This window comes from Macrobrachium nipponense, chromosome 16 (genome assembly GCF_015104395.2).
Source record: "Macrobrachium nipponense isolate FS-2020 chromosome 16, ASM1510439v2, whole genome shotgun sequence".
NCBI lineage: Eukaryota > Metazoa > Arthropoda > Malacostraca > Decapoda > Palaemonidae > Macrobrachium > Macrobrachium nipponense.
The window spans coordinates 33,604,172-33,628,079 of record NC_087209.1 but is presented as its reverse complement, the minus strand read 5'-3'; the positions used below and the strand labels follow the sequence as shown (position 1 = coordinate 33,628,079).

The 23,908-nt window shown below is 42.9% G+C and overlaps 1 protein-coding gene across 1 annotated transcript in view; it reads left to right on the top strand.

Moving 5' to 3' along the window:
• The window catches only part of LOC135195652 (tetratricopeptide repeat protein 17-like), a 156,822-nt gene that overhangs the window by 47,065 nt on the left and 85,849 nt on the right, over positions 1 to 23,908 (top strand). The window contains exons 2-4 of the mRNA XM_064222024.1: positions 11,407 to 11,558; positions 11,918 to 12,171; positions 12,833 to 13,070. Of these exons, the coding sequence (XP_064078094.1) occupies positions 11,407 to 11,558; positions 11,918 to 12,171; positions 12,833 to 13,070 (644 nt within the window). The remainder of the gene's footprint in view (positions 1 to 11,406; positions 11,559 to 11,917; positions 12,172 to 12,832; positions 13,071 to 23,908) is intronic.

Genomic DNA, 23,908 nt, shown 5'->3' with positions numbered 1-23,908 from the left:
TTACCTTGTTAACAAAGTTAACCACTGTCTTCAGTTTATGCCAAAGGATGCTCCAACACAAAAGGCTCTAGTGTTTATGCACAGGAAAAATACAAATTAGAGTATGTATTTTGCAAATTCATCACTAACATTTAATTCATCATTAACATTTGAACTGCATGCATTATCTGGTTGATGAGAACTGGGTTGTGGAATGACTAATATTAGGTGGGAGGGTGGTTTGATGATGAGTATGGCAGTTTTAGAACAAGTTTGTTAATGATCTGAGCATATGCATGTCTTTGATGTTGGACATAATTGGTACTATATTATATTATGAAGTAGTTTGTCAATATGAAGTCATAATTCTAGACTTACATATATCTTAATTAAAGCTTTAGTTGTAAGTGAGAAGTTAAAAATTCTGTAAGGTTAAGTAGAAGTACAGTAAACCCCGCATTTTTGCAGGGGATGCGTACCAGACCCCTGCGAATAGCTAGAATCTCCGAATACTTAGAACCCTCCCCCCCCTCTAAAAAGCTTGCAACTTACTATCTTGTAAGTTCAAATACCAAATATACATCAAATATATACATTAAATTATTATTCTATTATTGTATTAATCTTTGAAATTATATTAGTAATATAATTTCAAAATCATCTTAATCATTTTACTATTAGAAATATATACAGTGGTACCTCGACATACAAAAGGCTCAACTTACGAAAAACTCGAGATACGAAAGCAAATACGAAGATTTTTTTGGCTCTACATACGAAAATAGTCCAAGTTACAAAAGGTTGTTGCTGTAAAGTCCCAAGATTCGCCCGGACCACCGAGAACAATTTTAAAACTCGCGCGCTGCCAACTGAGTAAACTCCCATTGATTCCTGATGCTAGTCACCCAGTAAGATCCTGCTCTCCTATTGGTCAGCATCTACCCCTTGTGCTCTATGTATTCTATTGGTAAAAGAATGCTGTAAATTGAAAAACTTATGCAATACATTTAATAAAAAAAATATTAGATAAAGATAGAATAAAGAATAGAAATGAATGGTTATTATACTGTTTGGAAGTTTCAGTAGTTGAAGAGAGAATGAAAATTTGAATACTGTATGCACTGTGTGCTAGGTGAAAGTCGTTGCTTGGCAATCGTCGGTACTCGTAAGTGCTGAACGTAAACAGAAGTTTGGAAGCTTTTTTTTGTTTGATTGTGTATTATAGTTAATGGTTACTTAATAATTATTTGAAGTGAGTACATGCAATACATTTAATAAAAAAAATTGTGAATTAGATATCATAAAATAATATAAATCAGACTGCTATCATCGAAGCCAACAAATATGTATTTTCTAGAATTCTTCTTCTGTTTTAATATTACGTAAATGTTTCATTATAGCTGTCAGTAACTCGCTATCTCCATTAGGTAAAGATAGAATAAAGAATAGAAATGAATGGTTATTATACTGTTGTAGATAATGAAAATTTATGGCTTACTGTGTGCTAGGAAAAGTGATTGCTTGGTGATCGTTCGGTACTCGTAAGTGCTGAATGTAAACAAAAGGTGGGAAGGTTTTGTTTGTTTGTTTGTGTATTATAGTTAATGATTAATTAATAATTATTTGAAATGAGTACATACTGATTATTTATACATTTTATTGGCATATTCTAAGCTTTTAACTTCTTAGGTTTAGATGTCAGAATCATAGACTAGGCTACAGTAGCAACAGCTAACATAGGCTAGGCTTATTGCTAAGTGACATATGCTAAAGTCCTAATATGTGCAGTAAAAATGGGGTTGAACATTACATGCAGTTGAATATTACTCAAGTATGTACAGTATTTTGCCTTTTTGGAGTCATATTTCTTCCGTCGGATCAGCGTCGTAACCCTAGAACATGTGTTGTAAGCCTGGAAGTATAATTTACTATGGTGTTTTTGTAGGGCTTGGAACGGATTAGACATTTTACATGTAAAATGCGGTTCAAGATACGAAAAGCTCATGATACGAAGGCCACCTCGGAACAGATTAATTTCGTATGTCGAGGTACCACTGTATGTGCAGCCAATAACACAGAGAGAGAGAGAGAGAGAGAGAGAGAGAGAGAGAGAGAGAGAGAGAGAGAGAGAGAGAGAGAGAGAATGATAAGGCATTGGCAACAATTTGGACCTTTGTTCACTTTCTGTCAAGTATTGTGACATTTCTTTTCTTAAATTTTGAATAACTTACTATAGAAATACGTAAATATAGTAATAACAGTGTATGTATGTATGTAAAGGCAGTCCCCGGGTTACGACGAGGGTTCCATTCTTGAGACGCGTTGTAAGCCGAAAATCGTCGTAAACCGGAAAATCATAAAAAATCCTAAGAAAACCTTACTTTTAATGCTTTGGGTGCATTCAAAACTATGTAAACTGCATTCTTATGACATTTTTTCATAAAAAAATCAACATACAGTGGTCCCCCTGTATTCGCTAGGGATGCGTATCTGTGCATTTTATGATGAAATTGATAAAAAAAACAGGAATTTGTAGATATTTGTCATAGATAGATACCACGAATAGGTGAATTTTCCATGAATAATGCGTGGAAATGCTCCAAAGAGAAATCCGCAAATGCGTGAGTCCTTGAATTCGGGGGGCCCACTGCATGCATTGCGTTCGATATTTTCACTTGATTTCTTCAGAATACTACGAGCTTTACATATTCATCTTTTATCGGAGTGAAAACAGTAAAATGTGTTCTTTCATGCCAAGTAGTTTTGATTAAAACATATTTCTTTCAAATTTTGTTTATGGTTGAGTTTAATGGTACTATACCAAAGTTTGTGGAAGTTTCATCCATGTTGCTGATGCACAATAATAGTCATTAGCAGATGAACATTCTTTCCTCTACTTCAGCTACATTAGTGGTATATGTCCTTGCCAATTTTTTCTCCATAGTGAATAAGGATATAGTAATGTGAAAATACAGCAGTCTTTTTCTACTCAACGTAACGTAACTATGGTATTTTTTTACTTTCGTATGATATTTGAAATGCAATCAAACCGCTGTTGTTATCAGATTTGGTTGTTCATAGCAAATCAGCTTTTTCTGGCTGTATGCAACATCAGAAGTAATACAATGTTCCTTTTTCAATATTACTATTTCTTCAGTAAAAGAGTAAATAATTAATATTAAAAAGACTGAGTAACAGTCAAAACACATTTTAAAAAGCGTTCGGTGCTTCCAGCGAACTCTTTTCTGTGGATGTTTGTTTGTTCGTGGCTTGAAGCACGGTTTGCAAACTAGAAAATTTTTTTTTTTTAACATTAGATTTGTAACTTGATTTGTTTGTGAACAGGACTGTTTGTGAGCTGAGGTACCACAGTAATTAGTGATGGTCTTGTTCAGTGGCAGTAAAGTTTGAATTTGTTGAAAATGAAGGATTACAAGTTTAGGGAGCCTGTGCATAGTTGGAGATGTATGTTTTACCCTATTTTACTTTTGGATTTATGGTAAATGACAATTTATAACTGCTGTTGACTTGTTTGTCGTTGAAATTGGATGTGGTTTAGTAGGAGGTAGCAGCTCATTATTATATTCTAGTTTGTCCATGTAGGGTTTCGGCTAGTTGGACCGGGTTCGTGAGGAGTAGTTGTACAGTACATAATTGCATATTTTTATGCACTGTCTAGGTGTTTCATTATTAACTGAAAATCTGCATTAGGAAAGCAGAAACCTTTAAGAAATATCACTGTACATATTAGAATAAATCGAGTAATCTCTACATACAGATGTAGAGTATAAGTTGAAAGAACTCGAGTCCTTGAGTTTTGCAAGAATGTTATACTTTGTTTTAACTGGAATTTGTTCAGACACGTATCCAAACCCTTGTCCTTTTAAAATAGGAGTAAGATCCAACAGCTTTGCTGCCTGGCTGGTGTGAAAAACACACACACCACACACACACACACACACACCTGTGCCCTGAAGCTACTGGAGAGTGGGAGTTGCATACCTGATTGGCCCAAATCTCCATTCTAGATCCAGCCATGGTGTCGTCAAGTCATCTACCTCTCCCCGCTTGACCTGCGCTGACCTCGCACGTGTTTGCGGTAGTCTCACTCCTTTGTTTGTGTTGTACTTGTGGACTCTAGTTTTTGTTCATGTTGTGCAGTTATGCCTTCTGCACCTATGATAAGGAAGTTCCCTGGCAGGGATGGCCTTAGATGGGAGACTTTCATGAGCCATTTAGAGGTGGATCCCCATTCAACATGTGACCGTGTAGAGGACAACAATGCTCCCAGTCCGCCACGTGCGATGAGTGCAGGGAGTGGACTCCAGCACAATGGATGGTCTATAGCAAGAGAAGGAAGAAGTCCAAGAAAGACTGGTCCCCTGCCAGGGGCAACTCGAGTTCAGGGGATTTTCATCCATCTTCACTGGACTTGTCGACTGCGCCACTCTCTCGCTGCCAGGGGTAAGGAAAACCCGCATCAGGCTCTCCACGAGAGAACGGGGACCATGTGATCACAAAGTTCACGAATGGTGCGTCTTTCCGCGTGTCCTCTGCCGCGATGGAGCACGACCTGTCCTCCCTCAAGTTGGGGGGGAAAACTCTCCAGTGCAGAAGCTCTGAAAACCATCTGGGAAGCCTTCCAGTTTGACAACGCTCCCACACTCGAGGGTTTACTTAATCTAATTGGAGCGGTTGGGGAAGAAGTCACTTCCCCCTTTAAAGTCTTTTCCCTCAAGAGGGATAGGAAAGAGAAGCGGTCCCCCTCCACGGATACTCCTGCTTCTTCAGACTCCGAAGTGGAAGTCCCCCCTGGAGCCTGAGGAAGGGGTCCATGAAGTACGCCTCAGGTTCTCCGGAGAAGAGGAAATGCACCCACATTTGGACTCCAGGAGGGTCCCCACTCCAGGACGAGGACGACTTCAGCCTGGGGAAGCCAGAATGGTTATTAGAGTTCCCGAGATCCCTAAAAGGTGGCCTGAAGAGGAAGAAGACATGGCGGAGCCCCTCCCCCAGTTTGAGGACAGTCGCCACACACCCCTCCCCTTGCGACCCTCCGCTGCATGCCCTCGCCCGTCACAGGGGAAGTCTACCTCGCATCCTTCCAGTTGTAGGAGGGGGGACCAGGACCGTCTCCTGGAGGCTAGGAGCAGGTATAAGCGGGTCTTCTTTTACTCAGGAGACAGCGACTTGTGGGATGATGCCCAAACCCCCTCCCCCCAAAGCAGAAGTGGCCGAGGGATAGGAAGGAAACCCCATCCAGAGATGACCCCGACTCCCACTGGAGGAAGAGGAGCGAGTCGAAGGACATCCCCTCGTGGAAGAAACACCACTCCAAGGGCATCAGAGTTGACCGACAGACTGAGCGCACACACCCCAAACACGCCAGGGAACATCGTTACACCGCCTACCCCTCCCATTCATAGACGGGGAAGGTCGAAGGACACGGGTAGGGAGACAACACTGTAGGGAAGACGGACTCTCCCCATGCCCTGATCCAAGGAAGAAAGGGAAAAGGAAGAAGGACATGTCTGCCTCCTCCGCCGACTCTCCCCCTTCAGGAGCCAGGATGTCCGAGTTGGACGTCTCCCCTTCGGAGGTAGAAGGTATTGACCTGGACTCAGTCTTGGAGAGGGTGATCGCAGAATAATCTTGGAGAACCCTCTCAGACAACAATCAAGAGACAGAGACTGTCATTGACCAGTCCTTTGGGGTGGTCAGAGAGACGAGGAGGTCCAGTGCCTTTCCCCTCTCGGATAATATGACCTGGGCTTTCTGTGAGCTGGACGACCGTGTGGCGGGTCCCAAGAACTCTGTGTCAACAAGTCGGCACAAATCCTTTCCCCTGCCTTGGTGAGGCAGAGGAAGTAATACTACCCAGAGGAGGACCAGGCTACACTGCCCGTCGGAGGGAAGGTAGCATCCCTCACCCCAGGATGAACAACGTAGAGAGTGACACAGGAGCCCATCTCCTTTACAGCTGGGGAAGCTAACTCCATGGAAGCTGAAGCAATCGCAGCGGTACACGCCACTTCCTGGTTAGATAGGTGGTCAGGGTCAGTGTCTGTTTTTGCCACAAAGAAGGACCTCATGAACCTGGACATCCTGAAGAAGTACACGGCCCTCGTATTGAGGAGCAAATTGGTGAAATTCCTGACACACCACAACCTGATGGTTTGGGGGAACTGGGTCCTGAAGTGGCAGGATGCAGCCACCTGTCGTTTCCATAGGCAGTTGCAAGGAAGGGAAGCCCTGGAACTCCAGAATGCCCTCCTTAAGTCAGCATGCCCTCTTCCCCTTGAAGTAGGGAGACGATACCATCGAGAAGTGGAGGAAATATAGCCAGGACTCTCTCTTCCAACGGGCAGCAGTCTACTGCCATGAACCACCCTCCAGAAGTATAGTTTTCTTCCTTCCTCTAGACCAGTGTTTCTTAAAGTGTGGTCCACAGACCCCCAGGGGTCTGTGGAATATTCCAAGGGGTCCGCAGGATAATTTGGCTGTCGGTATCAGATAAATTTTAGGCCAAAACATGGCTCAAAAACATTTGTGGCCAATACATCCTAAATTCCTATTTTTGTACCACCAAATCCTCTTGGCTTCTGACAATGGCGCTTGTCAGATTAGGATGGGTGCAATTTAACAACTTTGTAGAAAGCAGTGGTATTTAAGATCAGGCAACAGGGTGGGACTAGAGAGCATCAGGAGAGTCGGGTTTATTTCTGGCCGTGAAAAACCTTACCCCTATCTCTTTCAAATAATGAATAAATAAGAGTGAAATAGAGATGGATGGGATCTCTCTCTCTCTCTCTCTCTCTCTCTCTCTCTCTCTCTCTCTCTCTCTCTCTCTCTCTCTCTCTCTCTCTCTCTCTCTCTCTCTCTCTCTCTCTCAAATAATTAATGAATAAGAATGAAATAAAGACGGACAGGACCGTCAGACTCTGAAGGAATGAAGCTGAGAATTAAAAAAGAAGGAATAAATGAAAAGCAGGATCGTTATGAATTAAGGAAGGAACGAAAGTAAGAACGCAGGAAAATCAACAAACACCTTAAGCACTAAATTGATGATGATATGGAGTAAAGAATTAATTAAACATCATGAATGAAACAAAAACTGCACCGATAATGAGAGAGAGAGAGTGTTTGGGTCTGCTTGACAGAGAAATTGATGGTATAAGAAAGTCCAGCCAGAGTACTCTGGACTTGCAGCAATTGCTTTGAGGCACTTGATGCCATTTCCAACAACATATAACTACAAAACTGGATTTTCTGTGCTGATTGATCTTAAAACTAGAAGCACAACTGAATCAATATCAAACCTGACGTGACTGAAGCTCAGCAGATTGGAGCCAGAAATTCTAAGAGTAATGAATCAGCAAAAACAGTACTATTAGTCACATTAAATACGGTTCGAGATTTGAGGAGGAAGCGTTGCTGTTAAGTTCACTAAAATTTGTGCACAAAATTGCAAAATTATTAATGTTGTGAAAGTTATTTTAAATAAAATGTAAACATTTATGTTGAAAATAAGCCATCAATAAATAATTCAGTAGAAATTTTAGCACTATATATTTTACCCTGAAAACACTTTTAAACCCAAGAGGGAAAATATCATAATAAGGGGTCCACTACATGAGTAATTTTGATAAAAGGGGTCTGCTACTTGAATAATTTTAATAAAAGGGGTCTGTTGCACAAGAAAGTTTAGGAAACCCCTCTCTAGACCAGAGGAACCCTGGGGCGGGGATGGATGGGACGCCTTTAGGAGCAAGGAGTGCCCTCCCGCCAGAGGACCCACCAGGAGAGGGGAACAGTGCCTTCCCTCCTTCAGGAACTGAGGAGGAACTTCAAAGAGGGAGGAAAGGCAGACAAGGAGCGCGCCGAACCTAGGCAGAGCAATCCCCTTCACTGCTTTTGCCAGGTGGGGAGGGGGGGGGGTACCACAAACCACTGATGGCAATGGCAGGAGAGGAGGGGTTTGGAGGAGTGGACGGTCCAGGTCCTCAGGGACGGATACCGTGTCCCGTTCACGAACTCTCTCCCTCCCCTGTCTCAAGCAATGTTGAACTTGCAAGCCTACCCCAGGGTTCATGACTAGACCTCATCCTCCACCAAGAAGTCCAGGTCATGCTGCAGAAGGGGCTGCTTCAGCAGGTAATGGATGGATCCACAGGGTTCTACAGTCATCTTTTCCTGGTGGAGAAAGCGACAGGGGGATGGAGACCAATCATTGATCTCTCCCCATTGAATGCGCTCAGGTGTTCATGAGGCTATTCTCCATGGTGTCGGCATGGGCCCACTCCAGGGTCATGAGGCTCCTCCGGTAATTGGATTGGTTACTTCTTTCCTTCTCAAAAGACGACGTCTTGGTGAAACAGGGAGACTAACTTCTGACCTTCTGCGAGGAGATGCGCATCATGATCAATTGGGAAAAGTTCCAACTCTTCCCGACTCAATCAACGGTGTACCTGGGGATAAGGTCCTTCCCCTCCAATGGGAGGATTGCAAACCTTTGGGAGGTAGTGGAACCCTTCCTCAGTCTCCTAGACCTGCCAGCCAGGAGGTGGCAACAGCTCCTGGGCCATCTCTCCTCTCTGGAAAAACTGGTCCCAAACAGAAGGCTTCACCAGAGAGCCGTGCAGTGGTGCCTGAAGGACCAATGGTCAGGAGTGTCGTGCCCTCCGGATGAAAGGATGGCAGTCCAAGGAGGCCTTGAGCTGGTGGATAAAGGACAAAAACCTGCTAAAGGGCACCCCGCTGGATTGCCCCCCGCCCGACTTGCTTCTCTTCACGGACGCTTCCAAAGTGGGGTGGGTTGCACACCTGAGGAAGTGGTGGAAGGAGGAACAGGAGCTACACATAAACAAACTTGAAATGATGGTGGCTATCCTAGTGTTGAGAGTGTTCACCAGGGAACTTCAGGACCATTCCCTCCCCCTGATGAGCGACAACACGATGGTGGTTGCATACATCAACAAGCAGGGGGGGATGGTATCAAGGAGCCTCTGCAATCTGGCCACAGAGGCTCTAGGTTGGGTGGTAACCAACAATGTTATCCTGAAAGCAAGATTCATCCCGGGGAAAAGGAATCTAGTAACGGACAAACTGAGCAGAAGGGGGCAGGTGGTAGGATTGTAGTGGTTCTTACACCCGCAAGTAGTGAAGGACCTCGTAAGAGAGTGGGGTTCACCAACGATCGACTTGTTTGCAACCACCCTGAATCACAAACTCCTGTTGTATTGTTCACTAGGCCCGGACCCAGGGGCATACTTCGAAGACGCCTTTCTACATCCTTGGGACGGGATGGATGTGTATGCATTCCCCCATTTCTGTCTTCTGACAAGGGTCCTCAATGGAGTCATGACCACCCCAAACCTGAGCGTGACTCTTGTGGCACCGAAGTGGCCCCACATGGAGTGGTACCCAGACCAAATTTCTTTCCTAGTGGCAGAGCCTCGAAACCTCCCCCTACGTCCCGATCTGCTATGTCAACTGCACATGAAGAGATCACAGTACCCTGCCGTCCCTGTCCCTTCACTCCTGGAGACTATCCAGTCCCTCCTCGGGGACCAAGGTTTCTTGAAGAGGACAGCGAGAGAGATGTCTGAATACCTCAGGAAGTCCTCCTCTGTCTTATACCAAGTGAAATGGGCGCACTTTTGTGAATGGTGCAAAGACAAAACTCGCCGCAACCCCTGCCTCGATCAGTGAGATAGCAGATTTTCTCATCAAGGGATACAGGGCGGCACTGGGTCAATTCTTCCGTCTCAAGGGCTTTGATCTGGAAGTCTCCGACCAAATCTCCATGTTGATCAGGAGCTTCGACCAGAAATGCCTGAGGCAGGTGTGCCTACCATAGTGGAATGTGAGGAAAGTGCTTTAATACCTCAAAGGCAATCCCTTTGAGCCACTCCAAGAGACGTCAGATAGGAACCTCACCTTAAAAACCGTCTTCCTATTGGCCCTAGCATCTGTGAAGAGAGTGGGCGAAATTCATGGTCTCTACTACCGGGTACACCACTCAAAGGCGTGGAGGGAAATCACGCTCTGTTTCGTTGTGGAGATGCAAAATCCCTCTATCCTGGAAGACAGGTTTGAGTCCCTCTCAATTACGGTGCTGAAAACCGTATCAGACGACCCTGAGGACCATATCCTTTGTCCGGTCAGAGCGTTAAGGACATACCTTTAGCGGACCAGATTAAGTAGACCAGAGATCCTGAACCTCTTTGTTAGTACGGGATCTACGAAAAAGAAGATTTCAAAGAACACTGTCTCATTCTGGCTGAGGGAGACTATTAAGAAAGCCTACGAGACCAAGGGAAGTAACCCCCCAGTGGCGACTAAGGTGCATGAAGTGCAATGTGTGGCTACAACCCTAGCATTTAAAAAGAATATGTCAGTGAACCCATGTGTTTACGTGCTGGTATGTGGAAGAGACTCTCTTCCACATACCAGCACGTAAACACATGGGTTCACTGACATATTCTTTTTAAATGCTAGGGTTGTAGCCACACATTGCACTTCATGCACCTTAGTCGCCACTGGGGGGTTACTTCCCTTGGTCTCGTAGGCTTTCTTAATTCAAGAGAGAATAGACTTTCACCCCCACTACGTGCGGGACTGCATGCACAGATCCCTAGACACCTTTTCTTTGGGTCCGGTGATAGCCGCCATGCAAGTGATCCAGGAACCCAAGAAGAACGGAGGACCAAAAGGAGGGAGAGGAAAAGACGGGAATCAAGAAAACCACTGCTCCCCGTAGTCGATCGTAACAGCCCCAAGCTCCTTTTGGGAAACTGAAGATGCCGATCATAAGGTGAGAGCAATGGCCTAGTAGAACATTGTCCTTTTTCACCAAAATCTTGTTTATATTGTCGCTTGTATTGATACAAAGCCCTGGGCTCCGAGAGAGCCACCTGTGCAGAGACATTTTGGCCCTTCCTCTTCCTCCATAGGGAGAGGGGTCAGAAACATGGTCTTGTACACTTTTAGTTGACTAGGAGTCAGAGTCACGAGGGTTGCCCCCCTCCTAAGGACGAGTCTCCTATTTTAAAAGGATAAGGGTTTGGATACGTGTCGGAACAAATAAAAAATTGTTTTAATTTGTATCCTAATTATACAAACTTGAGTCCTTTTAAATATAGTTACATCTCCCACCCTCCATCCCCGCTAACCCTGTTCCTAAACAGGATCCAGAATGGTGATTTGGGCCAATCGAGGATGTGAATCCCTCGCATCCCCCACTCTCCAGTAGCCTCAGGGCACAGAGGGGGGCCGGTTTTGTTTTTCACGCTTGCCGGGCAGCTAATCTGTTGGATCTTGCTCCTATTTTAAAAGGACTCAGGTTTTTATAGTTATGAAAAATACAAATTAAAACAATTTGTTATTTTACGCTTATCTTTCACTGTATTTTTGTTCTTTTGACAGATGAATTAGATGATATGATTAGCATTGATATTGATACTGAAGGCGAAGAGCCTGAGGATGGAGATAATGTTTTACCGTCTAAGTCATTGTTGGCTTCTGAAAATCACTCCAAATTATCAACAACTGATCCTCAAGGCCCAGAAGCTGGAAAGGTATGGTTTTAATTTAGTTAATGAATTAATGTAGCTGTTTTGAGAGGTCAGTATGTATATTATAAGTGCTTACAGAAAACTGAATGAATACATTTGTACTGAATGACAGTGTCCGAGTGTTTAGGCCTTATCTCTGTATGTATTCAATACATCCATCCAAACAAGTAGTACCTATTGTTTCTGAAGTTCAGTACTTTTTGTAACCACTTGGGAACCTTTTGATGAGATACTGCCGGCTCAGCTCATTGCTTAGGCCACAGAAGACAGTACTGAAAGCTCTTAAGGATATGTATTATATTTTAGTTGCTAACAATGGTAGAATGATTAATAAAATTAGATGTTATTCACCTGTTTTGTAGATGAATAAGCAGATCCATGTTCGCATTGGACTGGGGTCAGAAGATGCTACTCTCACAACAGCAGATGCAGACACTAGTCCAAATCCAGATGTTTCTGTCATTGAAGATGATCCACTACCAGATGTCTTGTTGAGAGTACGAGAAAGAGTTGCATCTCCTCCTCCACCTCCCCATGTTTGTGATCGTGCTAATAAATTAAGTGATGTCAAACATTTTACTTCAACATGGCTTTCAGTATCTGCAAAGAATATTGAGTAAGTTTTGGTACTTATGTAACAACGTACTGTAGCTGTAATTTCCAGTTTAATGATTTTAGGTTATACAGTATTTTATATTTTAGTACTTTAAATAAAGGCATTTCTTTAGTAGTGTAGTCATTGTAAGAAAATAGTTTAGCTTTTTAATTGTGACTTGTGTTTGTACCTTCATAAAATATTTTTTTTAGCATTACGTGTATACAAAAATTTAATTACTGGTGATATCCAAGTTACTTCAGGAGTTTTCCCAGGTGCCAAAGGTTTTACCTACCTTATCACTGCATTTTTGTACTGTAATTAGTATTCAGGCATTCTCTCTCCAACAAAAGTGACAGTGAGCCCTAGTAATATTAGCTTTGTAAAACAAAAATTAGAGTGACTTATTAAAATTTTGTTTTCAAATTTAGGTCTCTTTATTTACTTGTTTATGATTTTTTAGGCAAAGTATTAGGTAATCATGAACTCTTTAGAATTTTATTTGTATTATATGAATAATTATGAATAAAATTTGAAATTTGAAAAACTGGCATTTTGGAATAATTTTATGCTTTTCCATCTTGGTGTCAAGCTAATGAGTCCATTTTTAAAAATTTTATTGACATGAAAATTTTTTATATAAAACATAAGTATAATAAATGTTTATATGTCTCATTTCCAGTTTATCTGAATACTTGGTACCAAATGTCAGCCCAGGAACACCACTTGAGGAACCAATTTGTCGAGGTGACCTTCCAGCTTCTATGCATACACTAGATCACTTAGCTGGCATCAGGCATAGGAGCTTGCTACCACATTTTCCTGAGATGGGTTTAAGAGAGGCATTGCAAACACTAACTGATCGTACACCTGTATCTGTTGATCAGATGGCAACTCGAATTGCTCGATCACTTCAAAAGGTATTAAGATGTAATTTGTGTACATGTATTTTTTTCCTTATGGAACTAAATAGAACCTTTGCCTTTGATTCTGTTTTAATAACTATTTCTGGGCTCAGCCTGTGTCGCTCCGTGAAATAAGTTCCTTTGATACTATTTCTAGGTATAAATATTGCTATTCATACCAGAGAAAAAGAGAAACAATAGTGCCAAGATAAATGGCTCGCTCACCTTTTAATAAAAGGTGTCGGTATAGATAAAGAACGAGTGGAAACCACTACCAGAGGTCCCTTGCCATTTAGCTTCTTCCTCTGCCAAAACCTCATCTACAGAGGAGCCGAACTAGAGCCCCGCTACCCTCTACTACTACAGTGAGCGCCTCTGACGTCATTCCTTTTGATAGCATCGTCGCTGACATACGCTTCTTTCTTTTGTGCTGTGGGTTTTGCTTTGTTATTTTGGATTTAACTTTCAAGATGGCTCAAGCTTCTGCATCCAAGTTGGGTACTCCTTTTAAGGTTTTAAGATCTCATTTTATGAAGATCTCCCTTGTTTTATTGTGTTTAAGGAGGAGATAAGGTAGCTTGAGCTTCATTGTTCCCGCGCCGGCTTCTCCTCCTCGACCGCATGGCGGTTCACGTACTCTTTTGGTCTCCCATACCATCAGAGCTACCTTTTAGCAGTATTTTATTATTGCCATATCTGTTTTGTATTGATATTCATGCAGTTAGCTTGATTTTTTATTCAGCCTAGCCTTTCACGGGGACCCCGCACTCCGACCGCATGTTCGGATCGTAGCCTAGCCTAGCCAGATCCCGATTCGTTAGGAGTTGTATTCTTTTTACGTTAGGACCTTGTCCCTTCGTATTAGTGTCCTTGCTCCTAGTCTTCTGCCCCCGAATTTCGGTACAGCATACCGACTATCCGCTTGCGGGTTAGGCTAACACACCCAAGTCGTCAGCCTTGCGATTAGCCTACCCCTCCAGGACACTCTTTCTCTCACTCTGTTATTTATTTCCTTTCCCCCGTGTTAGCCTAGCTAGATATTTTGTTATTATTATTATATCTATGTTACGATGGTTATTTTATTGTTTGTGTTGCTATGTGCGACTTGGTTGGCCTATTGGCCCCTCGTGATCATCTGGTCCTCCCCACCACGTGTCTGTTCACCCGGCTGAGAAGATTCCTAGTTGATCGCATACGAGCCACCCTGTTGCTGACCACCTCCCCCTCCCCTCCTTTCTCCCCCTCCACACCATGCCCACCCACCTCGGTGGTGTGACGTCTCTCTCGCTACGCAGCTAGCTACCCGAGTCCGCATGAGAGGGGGAGGGCTTTCAGAGGTAGGTGGGGGTGGATACACTCAGCGCTCAGGCCTGCCGTCCTCAGTCGCTTTGCTCGGGGCTCTGGGACCATCCCCCTCCTTCCCTTCACGGCACCATGGTGAGCCACCAGGCATGGGAGCCTGAGACCATCCCCCCTCTGATACTCACCATTCTCTCCGCTCCGGCGGTCTCGGTTCCGGCCATCACCGGACCTGACCTTGAGAATGGGATAGCCATATAGGCCTCGGCCTTATGGTGGAATACATCCACGGTACTCCTGTACAGTTGGTATTCCTTTTATCCTATCATAGCATACAGACACAACCATCTTGTATAGGGTCTGGAGTTCCACTCCATGGGTATCAGTTTCACAGTCACACTACTGCTCTCTGAGTTTTGCATGTTACTGGTGGCACGGGTATACCTTCAGCTACGTTCTGACAGCCTTACTCCGGCCCCACGGTGGAGTTGACCTAGAAGTCTTCTCCCCTCTCTATATGTGACAGAATCTTTACCTTTCGGAACTCGGAGCTATGTGTGACAGTGCGGCAGTTACCTTAGTACAATGACCCTTTATGTTATAACCATATGCAGTTTCATGTACCGATGTATTACTGTGCTTGCTCACCGGACCCACTCCGGTGCTAGCTATACTCTTGTGTAATATAGATACGTGTTACTACATGTATATATATATATATATATATATATATATATATAATATATATAATAATAATATATATTATAATAAATAATATATATTATTATTATATATATATAATCATATATATATAATAAATATATATATATATATAAATATTATATTATAATCAATATATATATATATATATATATATCTATATATTATTCTATATATATATTCTATATGATATATAGATATATATAATAAATATTAGATATATATATAAATAAATAGATATAGAATAAATATATATATCTATATATATATAATATATATATATATAGATATATATATATATAGAATATATATATATATATATATAATACATATATATATATATATATATATATATATAAAAATATATATATATATATATATATATATATATATATATATATATATATATATATATATATATCCTATATATATATATATATATAGATATATATATATATATTATATAATAAACTATTATAATATATATATATATTATACATATAATATATATACACGTATATGCCTTATTCGTGGGCGCCACTCCGCCGCCTACTGATACTTATACTTTTTAGATCTAGAACCTCCCCGGAGGTTGTCAACGATACTCATGTATCCTTTGACTTACAGGTCATTTGTTGTCAAGAAACGGGCTGCAATGCAGTCCTACAGGACCCCTGCGGACATGAGGTCTGCCGCTCCCACGCAGGGTGCGCCGTACGAGTGGAGGACTACCTAGTGTGGCACCACGAAGGCTGCCTCACGTGCTACGCCTTGGTTGGTGAAGCCTCCACCGAAGTAAGTCTCATTGCTCCGCCGCTAATGATACATTGCGTCCATTCATATTATTATTTGTACTCATCTATGTGCATATTTATATTTGGAATTGTTCTAATACGTATACGACCCCGGTCGTTTTGCCTCAATTGCTAATTCTAACCCTTCTTACAGGGCTTGGAAGCGACGAGGACAGCAGCACTGGTCTCCCTGAAGGCCTGGGTCGGGGGTTTTGGGAGGAATTCTCCCAAAGGACGTCCGTATATCCTGGCCCAGGACATGGCGGACCTGATTTTTCCAGGAGCCAAGAAGGGGTCAGTTGTGGACCGGGTCAGTTGTGGACCCCCAAGTTGCTGCCCCCCTCATTGTGGATATCTAGGCCATGGTTTCGCTCCCGGCAGAAGGGGATATTGCAGAGGACGTTGCAGGAGATGTTGCGGCCCTCAATTTGGACCTAGAGCCCATGACTGTGGACGTCATGGGCAACAGTAAGGGTGTAGTTGAGGCAGGTTCTGTGGGGGCTCAAGGGCTTTCCTTGAGTCCTTCTCCTTCTCCTTCTCCTGTTCCTTCCACTTCTACCTCTTTCCTGGGCTTCATGGAGAAGCAAAGGTCGGTTCGACCCAAAACTTCCTCCGTGATCCCCAAAGTAAAGTTCTCTACAGGCTTTAAGCCTGTTTCGAGGTCCTTGCCGAAGAAGTCGGCTCCTTCCTCTATCCCTAAGCCCTCGGCTCACCATCCCGGGGCAGATAAGACGAAGGTAGCGTCTTCTTCGTCTTCGAAATCCCCTAAATACAGGTCTCGGAAGGAGAAGGAGAAGACCCCCTCCTTCGACCCCGAAGCTTTCTCCTCCAACATTCTGGAGAAGGTGGGAGACGTTGTCGGGAACCTGGTGAATGCTAGGTTCCAGGAAACGTTCTCCCAGTGGTCAAGCTCAGTCGAGGGCTCGGGTCAGTCGATCCAATCCCTGGCGGAGAGGATAACAGCCCAAGAGAATGCTATGACGGGCATTCGGGACTCGATTACGGCAGGACATTCGCAGTCCGGTCAGGTAGTTTTACCTTCCGTCATGCCGGACTCTTCAAAACTCCCTACCTTCAAGCCTAACAACCCTTGAGGATCGCAGCATACGCTCCCTTTGTGGAAGGTATGCTCTTAATCTAAGGCATTGGAACTCGGAGGCTTGAGGACTTCGAGTTCTACCCCAAGGACCTTCAACCCCCATTATTGGCTACGTCCGGCTAACAGACGCAGCCATGATGAGAGAGGATAAAGTCCCGAAGGAGACTGTTATCCTCCCTCGCGAACAGGAGCAGCAGGCTTGGCTAAGGAGTTTGGATGAGTGGGAGTGTGAGAACACTCGCCTCACCGTCTTCAAAAGCCCTTTCACCGTCTTCACCATGGTGGAAGGCACTCCGCTCCCACTTACCTTTAAGGTAGTGGAAGCAACTTACCAGGCAGCTCTGAAGGATGAGCCTATGCCCCAGCTCCGGGAAATGGAGCCGACCTCTCTTCTGATCCCCGGATCAGAGAACTACTTTGAAGGTGCAGCGCCCACCTTCACTGTAGGAAAGTTAAAGCCAGACTGTGCCACAATGCTATTCAGCGAGAGGCTCCCCAGACTGTCTGAGTCGTTAATCCAGACAGAGTACGACGCCCGGACTAGACTTGGTAGGTCGCTTACCTCCTTGACGATGGCAGAGATGACGGCTCTTGTTTACGAACAAGAGCCGTTGTTTAAAGTCATGGCAAAGTCGCTTCTGCATACAATGCAGTGCGACTTCTACGACTTTGTTGTCGCGAGGAGGAACTGCAGGAAGCATGTTCTGGCGGAGGCCACAATCTGCCATGAACCAAATAGGCTTATCGCTTCCTCTATTTGGGGGACAGACCTCTTCCCTGCTCCGGTAGTGGCTGAGGTTCTGCACGAAGCCTCCAAGGTCAATCAGAGCCTGAAGGTCAGGTGGGGTCTCGTGACCAAACGGAAGACTGAATCCTCCGGACCCAACCCCAGATTGAAGAAGCCTAGGAAGTTCCAGTCCTTCCAGGCTCCACAACAGGCTCTGGTTCAGGCGGTGCAGGTACCTCAGGTACCACAACACTCCTCGTCAAAAGCACATCCACAACAACAGTATGTGCTTTTGACACAACCACCCCAACAGCCCCAGCCATCAACCTCCTTCGCTGTCTCGCCGGCCTATAACACGGCTTTTGAGGCCCAGTCCTTTCAGCCGCTTAATAGGTTTGCCAGAGGCAGTCAGGCCAGGGGTGCCTCTCGCCAAAGATGATCTGGCAGGGCCACCAACAGGGGCAGAGGTATCCGGGGAGCACGTGGAGGTCGCCCCTCGGCAAACCAACAGTGAGAGTCCCAAGGTAGGAGGGAGGCTGTACCTCTTCCGCCAACGGTGGAGGTTCAGCCCTTGGGCTCAGAGCATAGTGACCAAAGGTCTGGGTTGGAGCTGGCTCGAAGGTCCTCCTCCACCCAACAATTTCTACCAAAAACCAACAGCGGAATTGATAGAGTATACCCAGGATCTTCTTCTCAAAGGAGTAGTATCAAGGGTCAACAACTTAAAATTTCAAGGACGCTTGTTCAGCATGCCAAAGAAAGACTCAGGAAAACGAAGAATCATCCTAGACTTGTCCCATCTAAACTTATTCATTCCTTGCGACAAGTTCAGGATGCTGACCGCTTCGCATGTACGGACCTTACTTCCCCGTGGGGCCGTCACAACCTCAATAGATCTTACAGATGCCTACTATCATGTTCCAATAGCCAGACACTTCCGCCCGTTCCTAGGCTTCAAGCTAGGAAACAGAGCTTATTCCTTCAAGGTAATGCCATTCGGTCTCAACATCGCCCCCAGGATATTTACGAAACTGGCGGAAGCAGTCGTCCAAGAGTTGAGAACTCAAGGAATAATGTTAGTGGCTTATCTGGACGATTGGCTCATATGGGCAAAGACCCCCAAGGAATGCCAGAAGGCAACGGTCAAAGTAATCAAATTCCTGGAACACTTAGGGTTTCAAATAAACAAAACCAAGTCCAGATTAACACCGGAATCTCGATTCCAGTGGTTAGGTCTACAATGGGACTTGCGTTCGCATACTCTGTCGAAAAGGAAAGAAATAGCCAAGTCCACAAGGCAATTTCTCAAGTGATGTCAAACCTCCCGGAGGAGCCAGGAGAGGATCTTGGGCTCACTCCAATTTGCCTCGGTCACGGACATTCTTCTAAAACCCAGACTGAAGGATATAAACAGGGTCTGGCGTTCAAGAGCAAACCACAGTTTCCGGGACAAGCTAGCCTCTATCCCGGCGATCTTACGGAAACGTCTCTGCCCATGGACGGAGGTAAAGAACCTATCAAGGGCCGTACCCCTTCAATTTCCCCCACCGTCATTAGTGATCCATACGGACGCTTCACTAAGCGGGTGGGGAGGGTACTCGCAGTACAAAAAGGTCCAGGGAACCTGGTCCCTACCATTCCGCCAGCTACATATCAATGTACTGGAAGCCATGGCAGTGTTTCTTACTCTGAAAAGGCTTCGTCCACACAAGAAATCTCATGTCAAGCTGGTCCTAGACAGCGCAGTAGTAGTCCACTGCATAAACAGGGGCGGATCCAAATCAAGTCACCTGAATCATGTCCTAATAACCATATTTTCTCTGGCGAACAGGAACAAATGGCACCTGTCAGTCACCCACCACTTAGCGGGGGTAAGGAATGTGGTAGCAGATGCTCTGTCACGCTCCGCCCCGCTAGAATCGAAGTGGACCCTCGACAAGGAGTCATTCAAATGGATCTATCAAAAAGTCCCGGGGCTTCAGGTAGATCTCTTCGCCACCGAGTCGAATCACAGACTCCCTTGCTATGTGGCACCCAACCTGGACCCTCTGGCTTATGCCACGGACACTATGGCCCCAGATTGGAATGTGTGGGAAAAGATTTATCTGTTTCCCCCAGTGAATCTTCTGAAAGTCCTGAACAAACAAAGGTCGTTCAAAGGCCGGGTGGCTCTAGTAGCTCCCAATTGGCCCAAAGGCAATTGGTTCCCACTCCTTCTAGAATTGGGACTCCGGCCCCTACAGATTCCCAATCCCAAACTGACCCAGTTAGTGCAAACAAGGACTGTGTCCGCTTCCTCAAGGATTCAGAAAGCCCTAACTTTATGGATTTCATGAAGTTTGCAGCTCGCAGGAACGCTAACATCGATCCCCAAAATATTACATTTTTCGAGTCAGATAAAAGGGAATCAACCTTACGTCAATATGACTCAGCCGTTAAGAAACTGGCTATGTTTCTTAAGGGCTCAAACACACAGATTATGACCAAGAATTTGGCCATATCCTTCTTCAGAACATTGTTCGAGAAAGGTCTTGCAGCAAGCACTTGGTTTTGGTATAGATCTAACAGATTCTTACTTTTCCTCTATACCGAAAGCTTGTGCTAGACTTAAACCCTCCGAGAGACCTAAGTCAGTTTCTTGGTTTTTGAATGACATTCATAAGTTGGCCTCAGAAATAGATAATAAATCATGTGATTATATAGCCCTCCTGAGAAAAACTTTATTCTTGCTAAGTTTAGCGTCAGGAGCTAGAATTTCAGAACTGTCGGCTCTTTCGAGGGAACCAGGTCACATTGAATTTCTTCCCTCAGGAGAAGTGCTTCTCTCTCCAGATCATCAATTTTTGGCCAAAATGAAGACCCACAAGATAGGTGGGCCCCATGGAAAATCCTACCACTTCCACAGGACAAGTCCCTATGTCCTGTCAACTCCTTAAGAGCTTACCTGAGTAGGACGACCTTAAGATCTTCAGGTCCATTATTCATCAGGGAAAAGGGTGGTACGATCTCCTTAAAAGGTATCAGACAACAAATTCTGTACTTTATTAAGCAAGCCAACCCGGAATCCTTTCCACAGGCTCATGATGTGAGGGCAGTTGCCACATCCATCAACTATTTTCAACACATGAATTTTGACGATCTTAAGAAATACACAGGCTGGAAATCTCCGACAGTTTTTAAGCGCCACTACTTAGTCTTTAGAAGCCCTTAAATTTTCAGCAGTGGCAGCTGGAAACACAGTTTCCCATGATACTGCTTAATATACTTATCAACTTTTCTCTGTAGCCTTCCCTTCTACCTGCCTCACTTGCACCCTTGCTTAGCTAGGTCGCCTCTATTGTACATTTTGCCTTGGATGTAGTTGTTCATACATTGTTTGCTTTGCATTAGGGCTCAGTTCCCTCGCTTGTTTTGCATAATTGTCAACTTATTTGTTTCTGTAGCGTACATGTTTACCATTAAGTAGCTTTAAGATTGTTAATCTAAGTAGCTTTAAGGTGGTTAAAACGTATGGTTTTACCTTTCACGTACTTTTGCACCATTTTGTATCTTTAAGTTGTTATATCTGGGCAAGGACTTGTGTCGCCCAGTGAAATCCCACCCTCTTATTTTGTATTCCTCACCCTGCTTGGCCCAAGCTTGAGTGCTATCTTCAGGAATGATGTCAGAGGCGCTCACTGTAGTAGTAGAGGGTAGCGGGGCTCTAGTTCGGCTCCTCTGTAGTTGAGGTTTTGGCGGAGGAAGAAGCTAAATGGCAAGGGACCTCTGGTAGTGGTTTCCACCCGCTCTTTATCTATACCGACACCTTAAAAGGTGAGCAAGCCATTTATCTTGGCACTATTGTTTCTCCTTTTCTCTGGTATGAATAGCAATATTTATACCTAGAAATAGTATCAAAGGAACCTATTTCCCTGGGCGACACAGGTCCTTGCCCAGAAATAGATTTTTCCTCCGTCAAAATCCCTTTTCTATTTTAGTTTCATATTCCTTTAATGTCTTGTAATATCTTTAGTCCAAAAAATGAAAATCCTGATCAGTTTCTTAACCCTTAAACGTCGAGCTGGTATTTCCGAAAGTGTCTCCTGTATGCCGGCGTCGTTTGCGAGTGAGCGCCGAAGTGGAAAAAAAGGTTTTTTCAAAAAATCACAGCACGCTTAATTCTCAAGATTAAGAGTTCATTTGTGGCTCAGTTTTTTGTCATATGCAACCATCAGAAATAAAAAAATATCATTATCGTATATAAATATTGGGATATATGACACACAAAAAAAAATTTCATATATGATTGTATACAAATCGCGCTGTGAGCAAAACAGTTAAAGCTAATGAGTTAATTATTTTTTCATTGTATTGTACACTAAATTGTGATGATTTTGGCATATAACGAATTGTAAAACAATCGAAGCAACACAGAGAAAATATTATCACAATATGATGCATGAATTCGTAACCCGTGGACGTAAAAATAAGCTGTTTTCAAAAATTCACCATAAATCGAAATATTGTGCTAGAGACTTCCCGTTTGTTGCAAAATGAAGGTAATTGATTTAATATTACTAGACTGTAAGTGTTGTAGCTTACAATTGCAGTTTTCGACCATTTCGGTAGAGTTAAAGTTGACCGAAGGTCGAATTTTTTTCTATATTGTTATTTATATGAAAATATTTCAAAACTGATAAAAGCTACAACCATGGGTTGTTTTTTGTTGTATTCTACATGAAATTATGCACATTTTCATATAAGTATAAAACTTTATGTAACGGCTAATTTAAAATGGTACAAACATTACAGCAATCGGACAAAAACATTTATGATTTTTTCGGAAGAGTTACCGTGCGGACGTAAGGAAAATTTTTTTTTCATAAATTCAACATAAATTGAAATAATGTGCTAGAGACTTCTAATTTGTTGCAAAATAAAGGTAAATGATTGAATATTACTAGAATGTAAGAGTTTTAGCTTACAATTACGTTTTTCGACCATTTCGGTCGAGTCAAAGTTGACCGAAGGTTGATATTTTGGCACTTAATGTTTGTATGAAAATATTTAAAAACTGATAAAAGCTACAACCATGTGTTGTTTTGAGTTGTATTCTACATGAAATTGTGCACATTTTCATATATAAAACTTTATGTAACGGCTAATATAAAACAGTGCAAACATTACGACAATCGGACAAAAAAATTTCTGATTTTTTTTGAAGAGTTACAGCGCGGACGCAAGGAAAACTTTTTTTTTTTTTTTTTTTTTTAATTCACCATAAATCGAAATATTGTGCTAGAGACTTCCAATTTGTTGCAAAATGAAGGTAAATGATTGAGTATTACTACAATATGATAGTTTTAGCTTACAATTGCGGTTTTCGACCATTTTGGTCGAGTCAAATTTGACGGAAGGTTGAAATTTTGGCACTTAACGTTATTTATATGAAAATATTTAAAAACTGATAAAAGCTACAACCATGGGTTGTTTTTAGACGTTATTTATATGAAAATATTTAAAAACTGATAAAAGCTACAACCATGGGTTGTTTTTAGTTGTATTCTACATGAAATTGCACACATTTCCATATATAAAACTTTATGTAACAGCTAATATAAAACAGTACAAACATTACAACAATCGGACAAAAAAATTTCTGATTTTTTCGGAAGAGTTACAGCGCGGACGCAAGGAAAACTTTTATTTTTTCATAAATTCACCATAAATCAAAATATTGTGCTAGAGACATCCAATTTGTTGTAAAATGAATGTAAATGATTGAATATTACTAGAATATAAGAGTTTTTGCTTACAATTGCGTTTTTCGACCATTTCGTTAGTCAAAGTTGACGGAAGGTTGAAATTTTGGCACAACGTTATTTATATGAAAATATTTCAAAACTGACAAAAGCTACAACCACGAGTTGTTTTTTGTTGTTGTATTCTACATGAAATTGTGCACATTTTCATATATAAAACTCTATGTAACGGCTAATATAAAATGGTGCAAAAATGATGTCAAAGTGACTAAATAATTTCCGAGATGTATCGCTGATGTTTAGTGCGAGAAGAAAGAAATTCGTGCTTGCACGCCTGGGTAACAATTGTAAACAAAACAGCTTGATCTGAGAACTCCCAGCATCCCCCAAGGAGCGTGATTCAAAAGGTTTCGCCTAGTAGGACTATAACTATTTTTCCGCAAATTTAAAAAAAAACTTTTTTATTGTAGTGT